The sequence below is a fragment of the Vipera ursinii genome (assembly GCF_947247035.1).
Source record: "Vipera ursinii genome assembly, chromosome: 4".
Lineage (NCBI taxonomy): Eukaryota > Metazoa > Chordata > Lepidosauria > Squamata > Viperidae > Vipera > Vipera ursinii.
Genome location: NC_139514.1, coordinates 18,085,752 through 18,102,541, shown reverse-complemented (window position 1 = coordinate 18,102,541; position 16,790 = coordinate 18,085,752). Strand labels below are relative to the sequence as shown.

Below are 16,790 nucleotides of genomic sequence, written 5' to 3'. Positions count from 1 at the left end.
TTCACTGGCTGCTGGTGCTAATAAGGAATGAAAAATGGAGAAATGCAGCTGAAGGGTCCTGAGCAGGGAATGAAGGGTTTCCCGAAAGAAAACCTGTTGCAGGTAGTGAAAGGGCAGGGCTTTTCAACCACTGGTACGGGTACCACCTGTGGTACATTGGCACCTGGCAGGTGGTACGCGACCATCCTAGAAAAGTGGTAGCGGGGGAGGGGAATGAGCTGAACCGGTGGTAGCACCACACAAGCCTGAGCGAGAGACAGCTGGAGCTGCAGGGCTGTCAGGGCTCAGCGGAAGCGCCAGGATCAGCACCAGGCTCCATCTGGAGCTCGGTGCTGATCCTGGCACTTCTGCTGAGCCCAGAAGAAGTGCCGATCAGCTGGAATGTTGCAGCATCTTGAGGGTCTTGTGATTTACATTCAGATGCTTGGCAACTGATTCATATTTATGACGGTCACAGTGTCCCAGGGTCATGTGAAGTGACCCAAACCTGCTGCAACCACCCAGCAGATGGGGGGAATAAAAACCAAACACCCCCCCACCCCCACCCCTGCTGCCAATCTTCAACAGAAATGCTCACAACAATGAAAACCTTGGACAGGAGGAAGAGCGCCGCCGGGTGGGCAGGCAGGCATCTTGCATGGCTGTGGCTTGGGGGGCATTTTTTTCAGTGCCATTGTAACTTCAAACAGTCATTAAGCGAAGTGTTATAAGTCGAGGATTACCTGTACTTCATCACTTTTTTCCTTTTTTTTTTTTTGGTCATCTAGTTTTTGACACCTTGCTAGGCGACTGGTGGTACTCAGATGTTGCCATATCCTAAAAGTGGTACAATGGGTGAAAAAGTTGAAAAGCCCTGCCCTAGGGCTCCAGATAACTCATGGTTGTGATTCCTAGTTCTAGTGCACATTTGCAGCCAGGAGCAACTTGACCAAAGTAATCTTGATAATAAGAACATACAGTTCAACTCTGTATTTGGCAGTGACAGACCCTGCAGAAGTGGAAGAAATAGGATGAGATACATTTTGCCAAAGCGAAATTATTTGACCTCTCCTTTTATCTAAGGTCATTATCAAGCAATTATTACCTCCTTCCCACTGCATTTCTTGATGTACTTGATTTGCTCTTCAGGAGAACATACTGTATAATCCCCTCATCTCCCAAATAACTGGTTCTGAAGATGACACTTTACTTAAACAAACATTAATATACAGTAATAGAGCTGAAGTTCAAATAACATAGGGCATAATCGGTTATAGTTACAAAGGGTGTGACGGGAGCTTTTCATCCCATCATAATGGTATGGGTGATAACAATACATATTTTACAATGGCACAAATCTGGTGTAGTAGTTAAAATGGGGCAGAATGAGCAGAACAGAAAAAATACGCAAAATTCAATACTGCAGCAGATGTCATGTCTAAATATAGTGAAGTTTGTCACTGGCTGCATAGTATAAAATTCTAACTGTTCATCTGAATGTAGAGGTTTTTTTTCTGGTGCTGTCTTGGTGACTGCCTGGACAAGTCCCTGCAGTTTTCTTAGCAAGATTTCAGAAATGGCTTGCCATTGCTTGCTTCCTAGGGCTGAGAGGGAGGGACTGGCCCAAGATGAGCCAAATGGCTTTGTGCTTAGGGTGGAACTAGAGCTCACGCTCTTCCAGTTTCTAGCTTGATGCTTTAACCATTGCATCAGGTTCCCTGGGGGTGCGAGATGATATTCCAATTATAGTGTATATGCATAATTTGTTGCCGTTATTTCAAACTTTTGTAAGGGGTGCGAGAATATATCAGAAACGTTCTAGGAGTGCGGGGTATAGAAAAAGGTTGCGAGCCACTGCACTACATAATCTGGTTCCTAATGGGAGCCTAAACTGGTAAACTGTCTGGAGAGGTTGCTTGATAGTTCAGCGTTTAATATCATTAATATGCTGAAGATACCCAGTTGGATATGTTATGTTGAGTCATGAAGGAGATGGTTTGGGCATCCTTTCCTGATGCTTATAGGCTGAAACAGGTATAGGAGCAGATGCCACCAAAGTTACTCCTTAATAGGCAAGAATTATCTTTCAGAGACTAGGGGAACTTGGGGAACATCCTGGATCAGCAGGTAGAAATCATGGCTAGCGGGCCCTATTCCCAGCTTCATTTGGTCTACCTGGGAGAAGAGAACCTTGTTACTGTAATTCATGTTCTTCTCACCATCCAGTTGGACTACTGCAATGAGGCCTACTTGGGGCTACCCATAAAGAGTATTTGGAAAGTACAGTTGGTCCAGATGCATCAGCCTGGGTACTTTATGTCTCCTGGTGTTGGGAGCATATAACACAGTGATGCAGTATAAAATATGGGGTAAATCAATACTCAGCCAAATCAGATTATCACTTAGTTTCATGTACAGAAAAGGTATCTACAGTAATAGAGCTCGTGGTATCTCTTTGGCCATTGGTCAGTACACTGAATCAACGATGGTTGATGTCAAACGAAGAAGAGACATGTTACTTTGTCAAATAAAAATTCACTTGGTTGGCAACAATAATAATTATAGTTTTGTAAAATCAAATTTGTTATTGTAGAATACATCTTTTATATGTATGTGTCTAACGCGTGCTAAGTATCTTTCTATAAAGAAGCTTTGAGTGTGATATGTAATAAAATAAATCATTAAGCAAAGCATCCTGGGATGTTTTTAGCAGGGCGGTGATTTAAAAATGATAAAATACCGTGTAATTTCCTCATTCTAGGTATGTGGCTTGTCGGATTGATACAAATGTTGCTTTTTGTAGGAACATTCTGTTACAAAGAAGAAGAAGAAGCATTCAAAAAAACACAAAAGAGAAAAGAAGAAAACAACTAAAAGAGAAAAAAAAGATGATTTATCTGATACTAGCTCTGTAAGTTTTAAAATCCAAAATGCAAAATAGATCATTAGGAATTCCACCTCTGTTAAGAAAGTAGCCTGAACAGATAGTGAAATGAACATTCATTTTGAAGCATACATCTGATGTAATATGGAAGAAATAGAAAGCACACATTGTAGAAAGAGCCAGATTTCAGTTATTGGGTCTTTTCTCATAGTGCTATATACATGCAGCATGGCTAATAATGCATCATTAGACACAGCATACACAATATTGGCAAGCTTGAAAAGTTAAATATGTACTTGTTTGTCTCGTTATAGCTTCTACTGATGCTGTTCATTGTAATACTTGACAGCAATGTTATTTGGACTCTATTCTATATTATTACTAGATATGCTATGCACAATTTTAGCTTAAGATTCTCCAATGGTAGATTTAGCTTAAGATTCTCCAATGGTAGAAAGTCTCTCAGCCTTCTATAATATAGTAACCTCCGGATAGTATTGGATTTCAAATCCCTGATGCTCAGTCCAGGGGTGTCAAACTCAATTTCATTGAGGGCCGCATCAGCATTGCGGTTGCCCTCAGGGGGCCGGGTGGGTGTGGCCAGGGTGGGTGTGGCCTACTGCATGGGCGTGGCTAGAGTGCGTATGGCCTACTGGGTGGGCGTGGCCAGCTCTACATCGTTCACATCAAGAGTGCCTATTGGGGCCTGGGCAGGAGTGGGACAGATCTGAGGGTCTCTGGCAGAAGGAGGGTCTCTGGGCCAGGGCCAAGGCAGTGGGGGCCATTCCCTCACTGTTTCCAGGATGGCTTCGCGGGCCACATGAAACCACTTTGCGGGCCGGATCCGGCCCCCGGGCCTTGTGTTTGACATGTCTGGATTAGTCGGTCTGATACAAAGCAGTGTTTTATATCTGGTGGCTGCATACTTTTTCTTAAACTATAGATCTGCCTATGATCAAGGTCGATTATTTCACTTGAAGCAAATGTTAACAATACAGTTGTCTGCATTTTGTTTGGGTTTTTCTTGTAATTGTGTTATTATGCATAGGCTATATTGTTGCTTCTTCTCATCATTCCCACAAGTTCTGTCAATCATGAGTTCCAGCTGTGAAAATGTGTTGGCTTTATTTTAGCATTTTAAGTGGTCATTTATAACAGGAAGACTGCAAAAGTAATTTCTTTGAAAAGTCTTTGGAGAGTTTACAACCTGTCCTTTTATGTAGCGCTGTGTTGTTAATAATAGGACCCAGGTGAACAAATTGGTAGCCTATTTTCAGTGGTGAAAAGTGACTGTAATAAATATCAGCTGTACTTATTTTTTATCTGATTGCCAAGTCTTATAAATACATTTAAAGAATTTCAGTCGCCAATAAGACTATTAGAATGTTATAATAGGCCCTTTATTCTCTCATTCTAGATAGCTAAGATAACTCTCTTATTCGTATAGAAAAGAAAATAGTTTTTAAAATGACTTTTACATTGTTTCATTGAGCTTTAAAGGCCTCTACAACCCTCTAAAACACCTTTGATTCTTAGAAAATATGTTCTTAGGGTTCTTCAGAAGACTGGGTAGAAGCGCCTGTTGCACAGTCTTCTAGCACTGACCAATCTTGGAAGCTAAAGAAGGAAGAACAACCTAAAGAAGAAACAGAAGAAAATCCTACAATTCAGGTAAGCATCTAGGACAGACATGTCAAACTCACAACGTCATGTGACGTTGCGCAACGTATCGGGACGGTTTTGCCATTGCCGGCAGTGGGGTGGGCGCGGCTTCCAGATGACGTGTCCGGCCTGCGGGCCGGCAGTTTGACACCCCTAATCTAGGAACAACCTTTTTGTAGATGGGAACTGTGCTTAACATTTGAGGAAAGAGGTCTAGAATCAATAGGGAAATGCCATACGTTGCAGGGTCAAGATTTCTTGTTTTTCCTTGGATTGGGAAGATTTTTTTTAAGTAACGTTAATCCTATTTTAAGATTTATCATTCAACTTTTGTGTGATCATGCCTCGAGATTCAGTGGGCTCCATCCCTTCGGAGATTTTGGAAAGCTTTAAAAACGTGGCTCTTTTCCTGAGTACAGATGTTGATAGGTTAATTTCATCTGTGATACTGATATATTCCTCTGCACTTGGTTGCCACTATGTATATGTATTACCATTGATTGTAGTTGTGCTTTTAACTTTATGTTAGCTTGTTGCCATTGTGATCAAGTGATGATCATATAAATTGATTAAAATAAACAAATCAATAAGACACAGGCAATTATTTCTGGGTTTTTTTCCTCCACAATTGTGGTTGAAGGTTCAGCATGATTGCAAACAAAAATTACCAGTCCAGGGACAGAAAGTTTCAGACTTCCCCTGGGGTGGTGATTTTTTTTTAAACCTACAATGCAGATCCTAGTGTTCTAAGGATAGTTGATAGATTTCCATCAACTACTAGGTTCTAATTTCTAAGTAGAAAGTGGTTCACAGTATTCTGGAGGAAAAAAAAGTGCTGCAGGAAACACCAGGAAATTTATTTATTTATTTATTTATTTATTTATTTATTTATTTATTTATTTATTTATTTATTTATTTATTAATTTATTTATTTATTTTTTATTTATTAATTTATTAATTTATTAAATTATTTATTTATTTATTTATTTATTTATTTATTTATTTATTTATTTATTTATTTATTTATTTATTTATTGGATTTGTATGCCGCCCTATCTCCCAAAGGACTCAGGGCGGCTAACAACGATAAAAACACAAAATACAAACATTAAAAGGTATTAAATCAAATTATCCCATAAATAGTCCAATTAAAAACACAATAAAACAAAATTCCATCCTTGATTTTTCTAGTTCTGACTACATGCAGTCCCAGATCCTAGATGGTAAAGATTAATTGTGTGCCATCAGAGTGACCATATAGATACATTTTCTCCATGATGATATGCTCCTAACTTGATCCTGTCTTCCAATGCTACATGAATTGCCATTGTAACTGAATCCATCTACACACCTCGTTGGGGCATCATGTAGTCCTTATTTGGACTTTTGCCTCTTTGTGTAGTCCTGGGATTACAATGGCAATCAGGACTGCTAGGATAGCCATCACTAAGCAATGCAGTCACATGACATAGCTCTGTATAATTGAATCATCATCCCAATTGTTACTGGAACCTGATGGTTATCTGTATTTCTTGTAATTAATAAAATGTTTTGTTTTGTTTCTTGACTGCTGATGACGATAAAAATTGTGGAAAGTATATGTGATAGTGTCTGGATAGAAATGACAAGAAAACTATTATATGAAGAAAAGCAAGTGTTTCACCAAAGTTTGGAATGAGTTAGTTGTTTTTTAAATATAGGAAATAGGAAGCAGATAATATTCTCTGATTTTATCACAGTGATTCCTTTTTTTTAGAGCGTAGATATGATTTTCCCTATCCCACTGTTAATGCTAACAGAAATCAAGATGAACCTAATGAACTTTTTAAAACTTTTCAACATGCATTCTCTCTCTCTCTCTCTACACACACACACACACACACACAGAGAGAGAGAGAGAGAGAGAGAGAGAGAGAGAGAGAGAGAGAGAGAGAGAGAGAGAGAGAGATCATCTGTTAGTAAATGTTTTCCTAAAGAAAGTAAAACAGTTAAATCTGAAATGTGCAATAAAACCGCATTAATCTCTGGGGGTATGAGGATAGCATTATGCAAAAATTCTTTTCAGTCTTGAAAAGGGCAAACAGCAAACCTTTTACATTAAACAACAGGGCAAGTGCTGTGAGGATGAGGATTGTACCATTTGAGTTTCTTCCGCAATGGCAGAAGCATTTGGGAAAACCTTCAACAATTCAGTGTAGAGGCAGATTTTTAAAAACTACATATTATTTCTGGCTCCTTTTCAACAATTATTTGGGGTTAGTAACACATTTTAACATTTCAGTAAAATCATTTAATGTAAGCCTACATTAATATGCTTATCAACCATTTCTTTATTAGCTTATCCCTTTAAAAAGTACCATTCACAAAACATTTCTACAGGGCTTTTGGGAAAATTTAAGGGTGACTCTTTTCCTGTAAAAGAAATATTTTTCACAGTTGCTGGGTCAGTGCTGAGTCCTGTGTGCTTGACTGCCCTTGCAGGATTACCGAAGGCAAGTAAGTGTACATGTATTGCTTGGCCAAAAATGTAAATAGGTTGAGTTCATTTCAAAGCATTGTATGAATTGCTGATATTATAATGCTTTAATGTTTATTGTGGGTTGCAGATGCCAATTATTTTAATACTTTGGGGAATGGGAATTATTAATTATAATAAAGGGAGCAGATCTGTTAATTATTCTCTTCCACTGGGTCATGAATATGTTCTCTGTTTATTTTGTATGGCAGATCCCCAGTTCATATTATTTTTATATCCTGTGGTTCTAGAAAAATTGTTTTTCTTGAAAGGCTTTCAACATTGCCCATGACATGCAAATCCTATTCAGAGTATCCAAACTGGGCCACAAACACATGTGTACATTTATTGAATTAAGCTTAATGGTTTGTGTGACATTTCGACAGCTTGAGGACTTAACTGTTGTAAGAAGTATATAATGCACCTGACCTATGATGCCTGATTGAATAAAACAGATAAATGAAATGGTACACATTGTGTACCACCAGCATCTTGTAAAATTGTCAAAATATGAGACTCCTAACAGAAAAATAATTTCCCAATTTTCATATACATTTGCATATATTGCTATTCTAACGCGATCTATTGTCATTAGTTAAAGTGCATTCTTCTAAACATATGTATGGGATTTTAAAAAATGATGGATGGGCTAGGCTTATGAATTTCTTAAAATTTCTTCAAAATACCTATCAACTTTCCTTATTCCACAGCCTGTAATTCATTTTTTCTGTTACTTATCTCAAAATAATCTGTTCCTGAATTTGGATCTCTTTTAATAAGAAAAAGAGGTGTTTCTTTTTTTACAGAGGGATGAATGGATGACTTTAGATTTTATGTCTGTAAAAACACTGTCTGCAGCATCACTGAAGGCTGAAAAGGGGAAAGAAAAACTATTGAAGCAACAGAAGGCCCAGGAAAATGAACAGGTAAGTTTGGTTACTAATTGATTAAAAGATTGCAAGGAACTAGCCAAAATGTGTATTTTTTCAGTTGTTGTTGTTTGTTGTGAAGTCGTGTCCGACCCATCGCGACCCCATGGACAACGTTCCTCCAGGCCTTCCTGTCCTCTACCATGTTATGGAGTCCATTTAAGCTCACGCCTACTGCTTCAGTGACTCCATCCAGCCACCTCATTCTCTGTCGTCCCCTTTTTCTCTTGCCTTCAACCTTTCCCAGCATTAGGCTCTTCTCCAGTGAGTCCTTCCTTCTCATTAGGTGGCCAAAGTATTTGAGTTTCAGCTTCAGGATCTGGCCTTCTAAAGAGCAGTCAGGGTCGATCTCCTCTAGGATTGACCGGTTTGATCGCCTTGCAATCCAAGGGACTCGGAGGAGTCTTCTCCAGCACCATAGTTCAAAGGCCTCAATTCTTTGAGGCTCAACCTTTCTTATGGTCACAGCCATGCACTGCAACTGGGAAGACCCTAGCCTTGATATGCACTTTTCTTGGCAGGATGATGTGTCTGCTTTTTAGTGTGCAGTCTAGATTTGCCATAGCTTTCCTCCCCAGGAGTAAGCGTCTTTAATTTCTTGGCTGCATTTCACGTCTGCAGTGATCTTGGAGCCCAGGAAAATAAAATCTGTCACTACCTACATTTCTTCCCCATCTATTTGCCAGGAATTGAGAGGGCCTGATGCCATGATCTTGGTTTTCTTAATGTTAAGTTTCGACCCAACTTTTGCACTCTCCTTCTTCACCCGCAACAAGAGGCTCTTTAGTTCTTCTTCACTTTCTGCCATTAGAATGGTGTCATCTGACTATCTTAGGTTGTTGATATTTCTTCTGGCAGTCTTAATTCCAACGTTTGATTCATCTAGCCCTGCCTTTCTCATGATGTGCTCTGCATATACGTTAAACAGGCAGGGCGACAGTATACAGCCTTGCCGGACTCCTTTCCCAATTTTGAACCAATCGGTGGTTCCGTGTCCAGTTCTCACTGTTGCTTCTTGACCCGCAAATAGGTTTCTAAAGAGACAAATAAGATGGTCTGGTACTCCCATTTCTTTAAGAACTTGCCACAGTTTGTTGTGATCCACACAATCAAATGCTTTAGCATAGTCAATGAAGCAGAAGTAGATGTTTTTCTGGAACTCCCTAACTTTCTCCATGATCCAGCGTATGTTGGCCATTTGATCTCTAGTTACTCTGCCTCTTTGAAATCCTGCCTGTACTTCTGGTAGTTCTCGTTCCACATACTGCTGGAATCTAGCTTGTAGGATTTTAAGCATAATTTTACTAACATGTGAAATGAGTGCAATGGTGTGATAGTTTGAACATTCTCTTGAGAGCCAGTTTGGATTCCCAATCTTTATTTATATGTAGCCATAGGGCATTCCATCCAGCAGTAATAAGCATTCTGATTGTCTGGTTGATTCTTGCCAAAAAATGAAAATAAAATCCTAGGAGCAAATGAAGCCATACTTTTCATGATGTATATGAATTAGAAAAACAGAATGATTTTAATATAAGTAACATTAAATAAATTTATTTGCAAACAAAATGCATGGACCTTTGCAGAATTTTAATTAGATTACTTTGGCAAATAACAATTGGTTTCCTGTTTGTTTTAAACTAAAAAGCCTGAATTATTTTATTGCTGGCTTTGAGGCTAGTGTTGAATTTTGATTTCTTACTTTTAACTGTATTTTAATTATTCATTATATTAATCGGTGGAATGCCTTCTGGCTACAGATATATAACAAATAATACTTTTCTGTTAATAATCGACTTATTGCTATTGTAGACAAACTAATTTTTTTGTCATATATTATTTATTATCTGAAATAAGTTAAAGTCTTTGGGTGCTTTTTCAATCTTAGTTTTTAAAACATTAGCGTACAAAATTAGCAATAGCAGTAGCAATTTAGACTTATGTACCGCCCAATTGTGCTTTATAGCACTCTGTGGGTGGTTTACAATATCAATATTATTTGCATATTGCCTCCAACAATTTGGCTCCTCAATTTACTGACTTTGTCAAGGTGGATGGCTGAGTTAACCTTGAGTCCCATCAGGATAAAACTCTAGGCTGTGGGCAGAGTTTGTGTGCCATAGTGACTTAACCACTGTACCACGTTAGAACATATAACATAGAATAACAGGATTGGAAGGAATCTTGGAGATTTTCTAGTACAATCCCTGCTCAAGCAGGAGACCTTGTACCATTCCAGACAAATGGCTGTCCAGTGTTTTCTTGAAAACCTCCAGTGATAGAGCACCCACAATGTCTGTAGGTAAACTGTTCCACTAATTAATTGTTCTCACTATCAGGAAATGTCTCCTTACTTCTAGTTTGGATCTCTCTTTGATAATCTTTCATCCATTACTTGTTTTGCTCTCAGGATAACAACAACAACAACAACAACAACAACGATGATGATGTTGTTGGAAGGGACCTTGGAGATCATCTAGTCTAACCCCCTGCTCAGGCAGGAAGCCCTATATCAGACATGTCAAACACAAGGCCCGGGGGCCGGATGCGGCCCGCGAAGTGGTTCCATGTGGCCCGCGAAGCCATCCTGGAAACAGTGAGGGAACGGCCCCCACTGCCTTGGCCCTGGCCCAGAGACCCTCCTCCTGCCAGAGACCCTCAGATCTGTCCCACTCCTGCCCAGGCCCCCATAGGCACCCTTGATGCGAACGATGTATAGCTGGCCATGCCCAACCAGTAGGCCATACGGACTCTAGCCACACCCACCCAGTACGCCACGCCCACCCTGGCCATACCCACCGGGCCCCTTGAGGGCAACCGCAATGCTGATGCGGCCCTCAATGAAATTGAGTTTGACACCCCTGCCCTATATCATTTCAGACAAATGGCTGTCCAGTCTCTTTTTAAAAACTTCCAGTGTTGGAGCATTCACAACTTCTGGAGGCAGGTTGTTCCACTGATTAATTGTTCTAACTGTCAGGAAGTTTCTCCTTAGTTCTAGGTTGCTTCTCTCCTTGACTAGTTTCCATCCGTTGCTTCTTGTCCTGCCTTCAGGTGCTTTGGAGAATAGGTTGACTCCCTCTTCTTTGTGGCAACCCCTGAGATATTGGAACACTGCTATCATGTCACACCTCGCCCTTCTTTTCATTAAACTAGACATACCCAATTCCAGCAGCCATTCCTTATATGTTTTAGCCTCCAGCCCCCTAATCATCTTTGCTGCTCTTCTCTGTACTCTTTCTAGAGTCTCAACATCTTTTTTACATTGTGGTGACCAAAACTGGATGCAATATTCCAAGTGTGGCCTTACGAAGGCATTGTAAAGTGGTATTAACACTTCACCTGATCTTGATTCTATCCCTCTGTTACTGCAGCCTAGCATTGTGTTGGCTTGTTTGGCAGCTGCAGCACACCGCTGGCTCATATTTAAGTGATTGTCCACTAGGACTCCAAGATCCCTCTCACAGTTACTACAATTAAGCAAGGTACCACCTATACTAGATCGACTCCTTCTTTTCTGTGACAGCCTCTCAGGTTCTGGAAAACTATTATCCTATCACCCCAGTCATTCTCTTTGTTAAACTAGACATAGCTTATTAGCTCAGTCATGCTTCATATGGTTTCGCCTCCAGACCCCTTATCATCTTTGTTGCTCTTCTCTGCACTCATTTTTAGGGCCTCAACTTCAGTTTTTTGTACCATGGGGACTATCAGTTAAAATTAGTGGTCGCCATGTTACCAAATTAAGTAAATACAGAAAAGATAAAACAGGTAGCTCTGGGATTTGTTTCGAATGACCATAGAGGTAAAGTAAATTTGATGAGGCACAAACACTTGACCATGTAACATTTTGGTTTTTTGAATTGCTAAATAGTTGCTGCTTTCAGAAAGAGAGCTGAACCCATATTGGAAAGATGGTGGTACAGGCTTACCAACAGAAGTATCGACATCAGTGAAAGGTAATATCTTTATATGAATTTTGACTGTCTCTTTTTCTATAACATTCTCTGTCTGGCAATTCTTCATTAATATGTTCATGTTAAAATAAAATAAAATTAATATTAGCTGGTAATGACACCGTCATTAAAATTGTAGCTCATAACTTTGCAGAATATTTTAATTTCTTTCTTTTTCTTGTAATCTTAAGAGCTTGTCCTTCAGTTTCTGTAGCAGAGTCCATCATGAACTAATTAAAGAAAGAAGCCAGATTGTACTAAGACATGATGAACTGTTGTCATCTCATTTGGCCTGTTTCGTCCCATTATACAAATTGCAGCTTTAAAATATTCAGGGGCTGAACTTTGTGAATCCCATTTTAAATGAAGTACATCAAGGATGCTATTGGCCCAGAATATTTAGCTATTTGGTCTCCTTGTAGAAAGATCAAACGCAAGGGATGTGTGTGTGTGTGTGTGTGCGTGTGTGCGTGCACGCGCGTGCTTGTTTGTGTCCCAAACTTTATAAAATTATGCAAATTCTCTGGTGTGCTAAATGGTAGAGATGTTTGCTGAATGGCAAATAGTGTTGCAGGATGGAACAGCACTTATTAAAAAAAGGCTAACTTCACAATGTTTGCAACTTAAGTTACTTAAGTGTCAAAATGCCGAAAGAAAGAAATACTGAAATTGCACGTGTCAAAGAGTTGAATTTTATCTGTTTCGATATGCTTCTAAATAAAAATTCATTTTAATATGAAATGACCCTAAGATTTATTTTATTACAACTACCTTTCTTGCTGATTCCCCCCCCATATATTTCCATTATATGTTCCTAGTTATTCAAGTAAAAAACAGAATATTTTTCCCCCTGTGGTTACCCATTGAATATGCTATAAGAGTGATTAATGAGAAACTATAGAATCCATTACTTCCACTGTCTCTCTGTCAACTTCAGGAGAAGACTAATGTTTAAAGACTATTAGGTGGACTGTGGTTTTCAAATGCATGATAGAACATGAACACAAATGGGAGAAATGTACCATTGTTAAGAATATTCCTGACTGGACTAACATACGTTGCATATGCAGTTAGTACTAAGGTTGTTAGGGTAATTGTATTAAATTGCAGTTCGCAAATAATATATTTACTATCATTATTCTATAGCAATAGCAGTAGAAGATGGTGGTTTAAGCTGGCTAAAGAAATCCTACCTGAGAATGAAGGAGCAGTCTGAGAGAGAAAAACGAGACTTGGAAGAAATTGTAGCTGAAAGATATGGGGTAGGTAGAGAGAGGATGATAGTGAAAATCCTTACATGGCATGGGTCCGGAATACCTCGGGGACCACCTGCTGCCGGCGTCGACTCCCCTCCGCCCTGTGCGTTCCCACAGAGAGGGCCTCCTCAGGGTGCCTCCGGTCAAAGAATGCCGGCTGGTGGCCCCCAGGGGGAAGGCCTTCTCTGTGGGCGCCCCGGCTTTATGGAATCAACTGCCGGTTGAGCTCTGGATGGCACCAGATCTTCGCTCCTTCCGGCGCGGGTTAAAGACCCATTTATTCGAACAAGCTGGCCTGGCCTGATGGGGGAATGTTAGGGTTTTAAATGTTTTTTATACTTTGATGTTTTAATTTGGGCAATAATTTAATCCTTTTTAACTTTTGTACTTCTATTTATATGCCCTGTTCACCGCCCTGAGTCCTTCGGGAGAAGGGCGGTATAGAAATTCAATTAAATAAATAAATAAATAAATAAATAAATAAATAAATAAATAAATAAATAAATAAATAAAATATTTGTGCAGGATAAAAAATGAAGCTCCTCAGTGAAACTTCCATAAATCAACGTCTTAAATAAAATATACACTAATAAAAATGATCTTCATTTTTGGGGGGATGGTCACAGTGCTGCGCCACAAATACCCAAATCACAAAGAACAAGACCTTAAAAAAATGTACTTCATGCCTAATACAGCTAGTCCTTGACTTACAACAGGTCATTTAGTGACCGTTCACTTATTGACATGATCATTTTTCATACTTATGACCATTGCAGCATCCCCATGGTCACATGATCAAAATTCAGATGCTTAGCAGTTGGTTCAGATTTATGACGGTTGCAGTGTCCTGCGGTCATGTGATCGGCTTTTGCGACCTGACAAGCAAAGTTAGTGGAGGAGCCAAATTCACTTAACAACCAACCGTCTTACTGATTTAACAACTGCAGTGATTCACTTAACAACTGTGGCAAGAAAAGTCGTAAAATAGGGCAAAACTCACTTAACAAATGTTTCACTTAGCAACACAAATATTGGGGTCAGTTGTGGCTGTAACTCAAGGACCACCTGTATTTTTTCCCCTGAGATCCCACGGGGCCGTACCTTTCTGAAATACCTTGAAGATCTGGCTTTTCTCCCAATCACTGAGGCAGTGTAATGTCAGATGTGCTTCTCTCCAAATATTTCTGCCTGTTTTTTTAAGATTTGGCACAATTGACATGTTCCTGCAGCTAAGATTGGCTATTTAATTGGATAGTTGCCGGTACTTTCCATGACAAGGTGTTTAATGTTGTGGTTAGGGTTTTTCTCTTCAATTTTTAAACAATGGTTATTAATTATTTTTTGTTACCTAGAATTGCTTTAGTGATTGAGCAGCTCTTAAATTGATTGATAAGTAAACCAATCCCTCTGCTCAGCTATGAGGCTCACAGGGCATATCTGCGAAGGACTAGTAATTTGACAGATAAAAGGAGTGATTGAAATCCTGAGTTTCTTGAAGGGATTTATAAGCTATTAGCAGGTTTCTGAAACTCAGCGATTTCAAATGATGTTCATTTCAAAGTTAACATTACAGGTTTTTCTTTCATGTGTTTACCTTAATAGTATTTTCTTTATACAATAATATGTGCTTTTTCATCTGTCTTGTAGTCAGTGGAGCTATTTCAGTCCAGGTTAAGAGAAGCTGAGACAGCTGCAGTCCAAAAAGAAAGTGATACAAGGGACTGGCGAAAATACAGATATGTGGAAAGCAAAAGTACTTCGAGAAATGGCAGAGAGAAGCAGGAGGAAAACAATCTAGAGAGGTTTTCACATAAAGGACAACTTAAAGAGGAGTATAATAAAGTATGTTCTGAGGAGCCGAAAAATTACAGAGGAAGTGAACGGATGGAAACCAAAAAATCAAGGCCGAGTAATAAAGAGTCTACAGTAGTAGACTGGACTTATACAACCAGAAAAGATCCTCATCAATTAAATCATTATGAGAAACCTTTCTCAAGCTCTGTGAAAGCTGCATTTCTGAAACCAAGCATTGAGGGTGATGAAGGAGGCAGACGGGTGAGAACTTCATCCCAATTATTGACTTCTAGTTTTATGAACTCTGGTTTCCGGAAACCTTTTGATGATGCTGATGTGACCCCAAGATGGCGCAAAGCACAACCCAAGGATGAAATTGGAAAAGCAATTCTAAATGAAAAATCATCTGAAATGAATAAGGCTGTTACCAGGAAGGAGGAAGAGCCAAAAGAGAAAGGGGAACAGATCTCAGAAACTGCAGTGGAAGAAAAGGAGATGGTGGAGAGTAAACCATCATGTTCTGGGTATTTAGATATCTTCTTGTTTGGAAGTAGACGGTGGTTTTATAGTTGCACAACTGCTTTGTCTGTCTGTCTTGACTGCCTGCCTGCCTACCTACCTACCTACCTCTCTCTTCTCTCTCTCTCTCTCTCTCCATCCATCTATCATCCATCCATCCTACTTTTCTGCCTGCCTGCCTGCCTGCCTGCCTGCCTGCCTGCCTGCCTGCCTGCCTGCCTGCCTATCTATCTATCTATCTATCTATCTATCTATCTATCTATCTATCTATCTATCTATCTATCTATCTACCTACCTACCTACCTACCTACCTACCTACCTTAAGATATGCTTGGAAGTTTGCAATTGTGCTATGGGCATTCTCATAAAATGGCAACCATGGACAACTTGAATGTTCAAAAAAATGATTACCGTTTTTGTTTTTTACTTAAAGTCAGGGAAAAGAAATTACTGCCCAGCATAATTTTAAGTTCTAAGAAAATTGGCTTGTTTCCTTACATCCTTATTAATGACTAATGCCTTGTTTTAATGATCATGGGTGTTTAACAACTGCAGTGGAAATGAGATTGTAAGTCCATTGTTAATCAGTGATGTCTCACGTAATGACTGCATCACTTAGTGATGGAGTTGCCACTCCTAATTGTGGTTGTTAAATGAGGACTACCCGTAATAGGTTCTGAACTGGAAGTTTGTATAGATACTTAATCCTACATGTATATCCCCTATATATGATTTATAATGCTACAAGAATAAAGAACATTATTATTCCATAATAATTTATGGATGAATAAAGGCAAGGAAATAGTTTACACAGTTAAGGAAATATAAACTCTAGTTACTATATCATGTAGTATGAGAGTTGTCTTTTTAAGACAAGATGGCTTGGTTTTCTTGATCTTCTTAGTAATATGTAAAATATTTTGTTTAGTAGGCTTTAAGTTTTAGATTTTATTATGAATTCATGCTAATCTTGAATGCTGCTCTGTTTCTTATTAAAATATACAATATAGTAACTAATGAACGACCACATTATGTAAGTAAAGAATAATTCCTGTCATTCAGATGTCAAGCTACAACTTCCTCATCTGTGATTAGTTCACACAAGCTGGTAATGATAGCATTTGCATTCAGTGATATCTAGAAAATAAAGCTTGCCTATCTTTGCAATGGAATATAGTTTGTAGAATAAAGAAGATGGAGCACTGCAACAATATGTAGCATGTTTGCATATTTCTTGAGGCTATGGCAGAGATCATGTACATTTTTAAAGTTAGCATCAAAACTAGGAAAACTAAC

The 16,790-nt window shown here is 39.0% G+C and overlaps 1 protein-coding gene across 3 annotated transcripts in view; it reads left to right on the top strand.

Annotated features, from left to right (window-relative positions):
- Positions 1-16,790, top strand: part of CWF19L2 (CWF19 like cell cycle control factor 2) — an 81,844-nt gene that overhangs the window by 16,357 nt on the left and 48,697 nt on the right. For 2 of the 3 annotated variants that reach the window (XM_083361789.1, XM_083361790.1), the window contains 6 exons: positions 2,783-2,890; positions 4,415-4,534; positions 7,847-7,966; positions 11,844-11,928; positions 13,072-13,187; positions 14,829-15,499. In XM_083361789.1, coding sequence (XP_083217915.1) covers positions 2,783-2,890; positions 4,415-4,534; positions 7,847-7,966; positions 11,844-11,928; positions 13,072-13,187; positions 14,829-15,499 — 1,220 coding nt within the window. Of the gene's footprint in view, positions 1-2,782; positions 2,891-4,414; positions 4,535-6,961; positions 7,018-7,846; positions 7,967-11,843; positions 11,929-13,071; positions 13,188-14,828; positions 15,500-16,790 lie in introns of those variants that run through there. The other variant, XM_083361791.1, reaches the window with a different exon arrangement.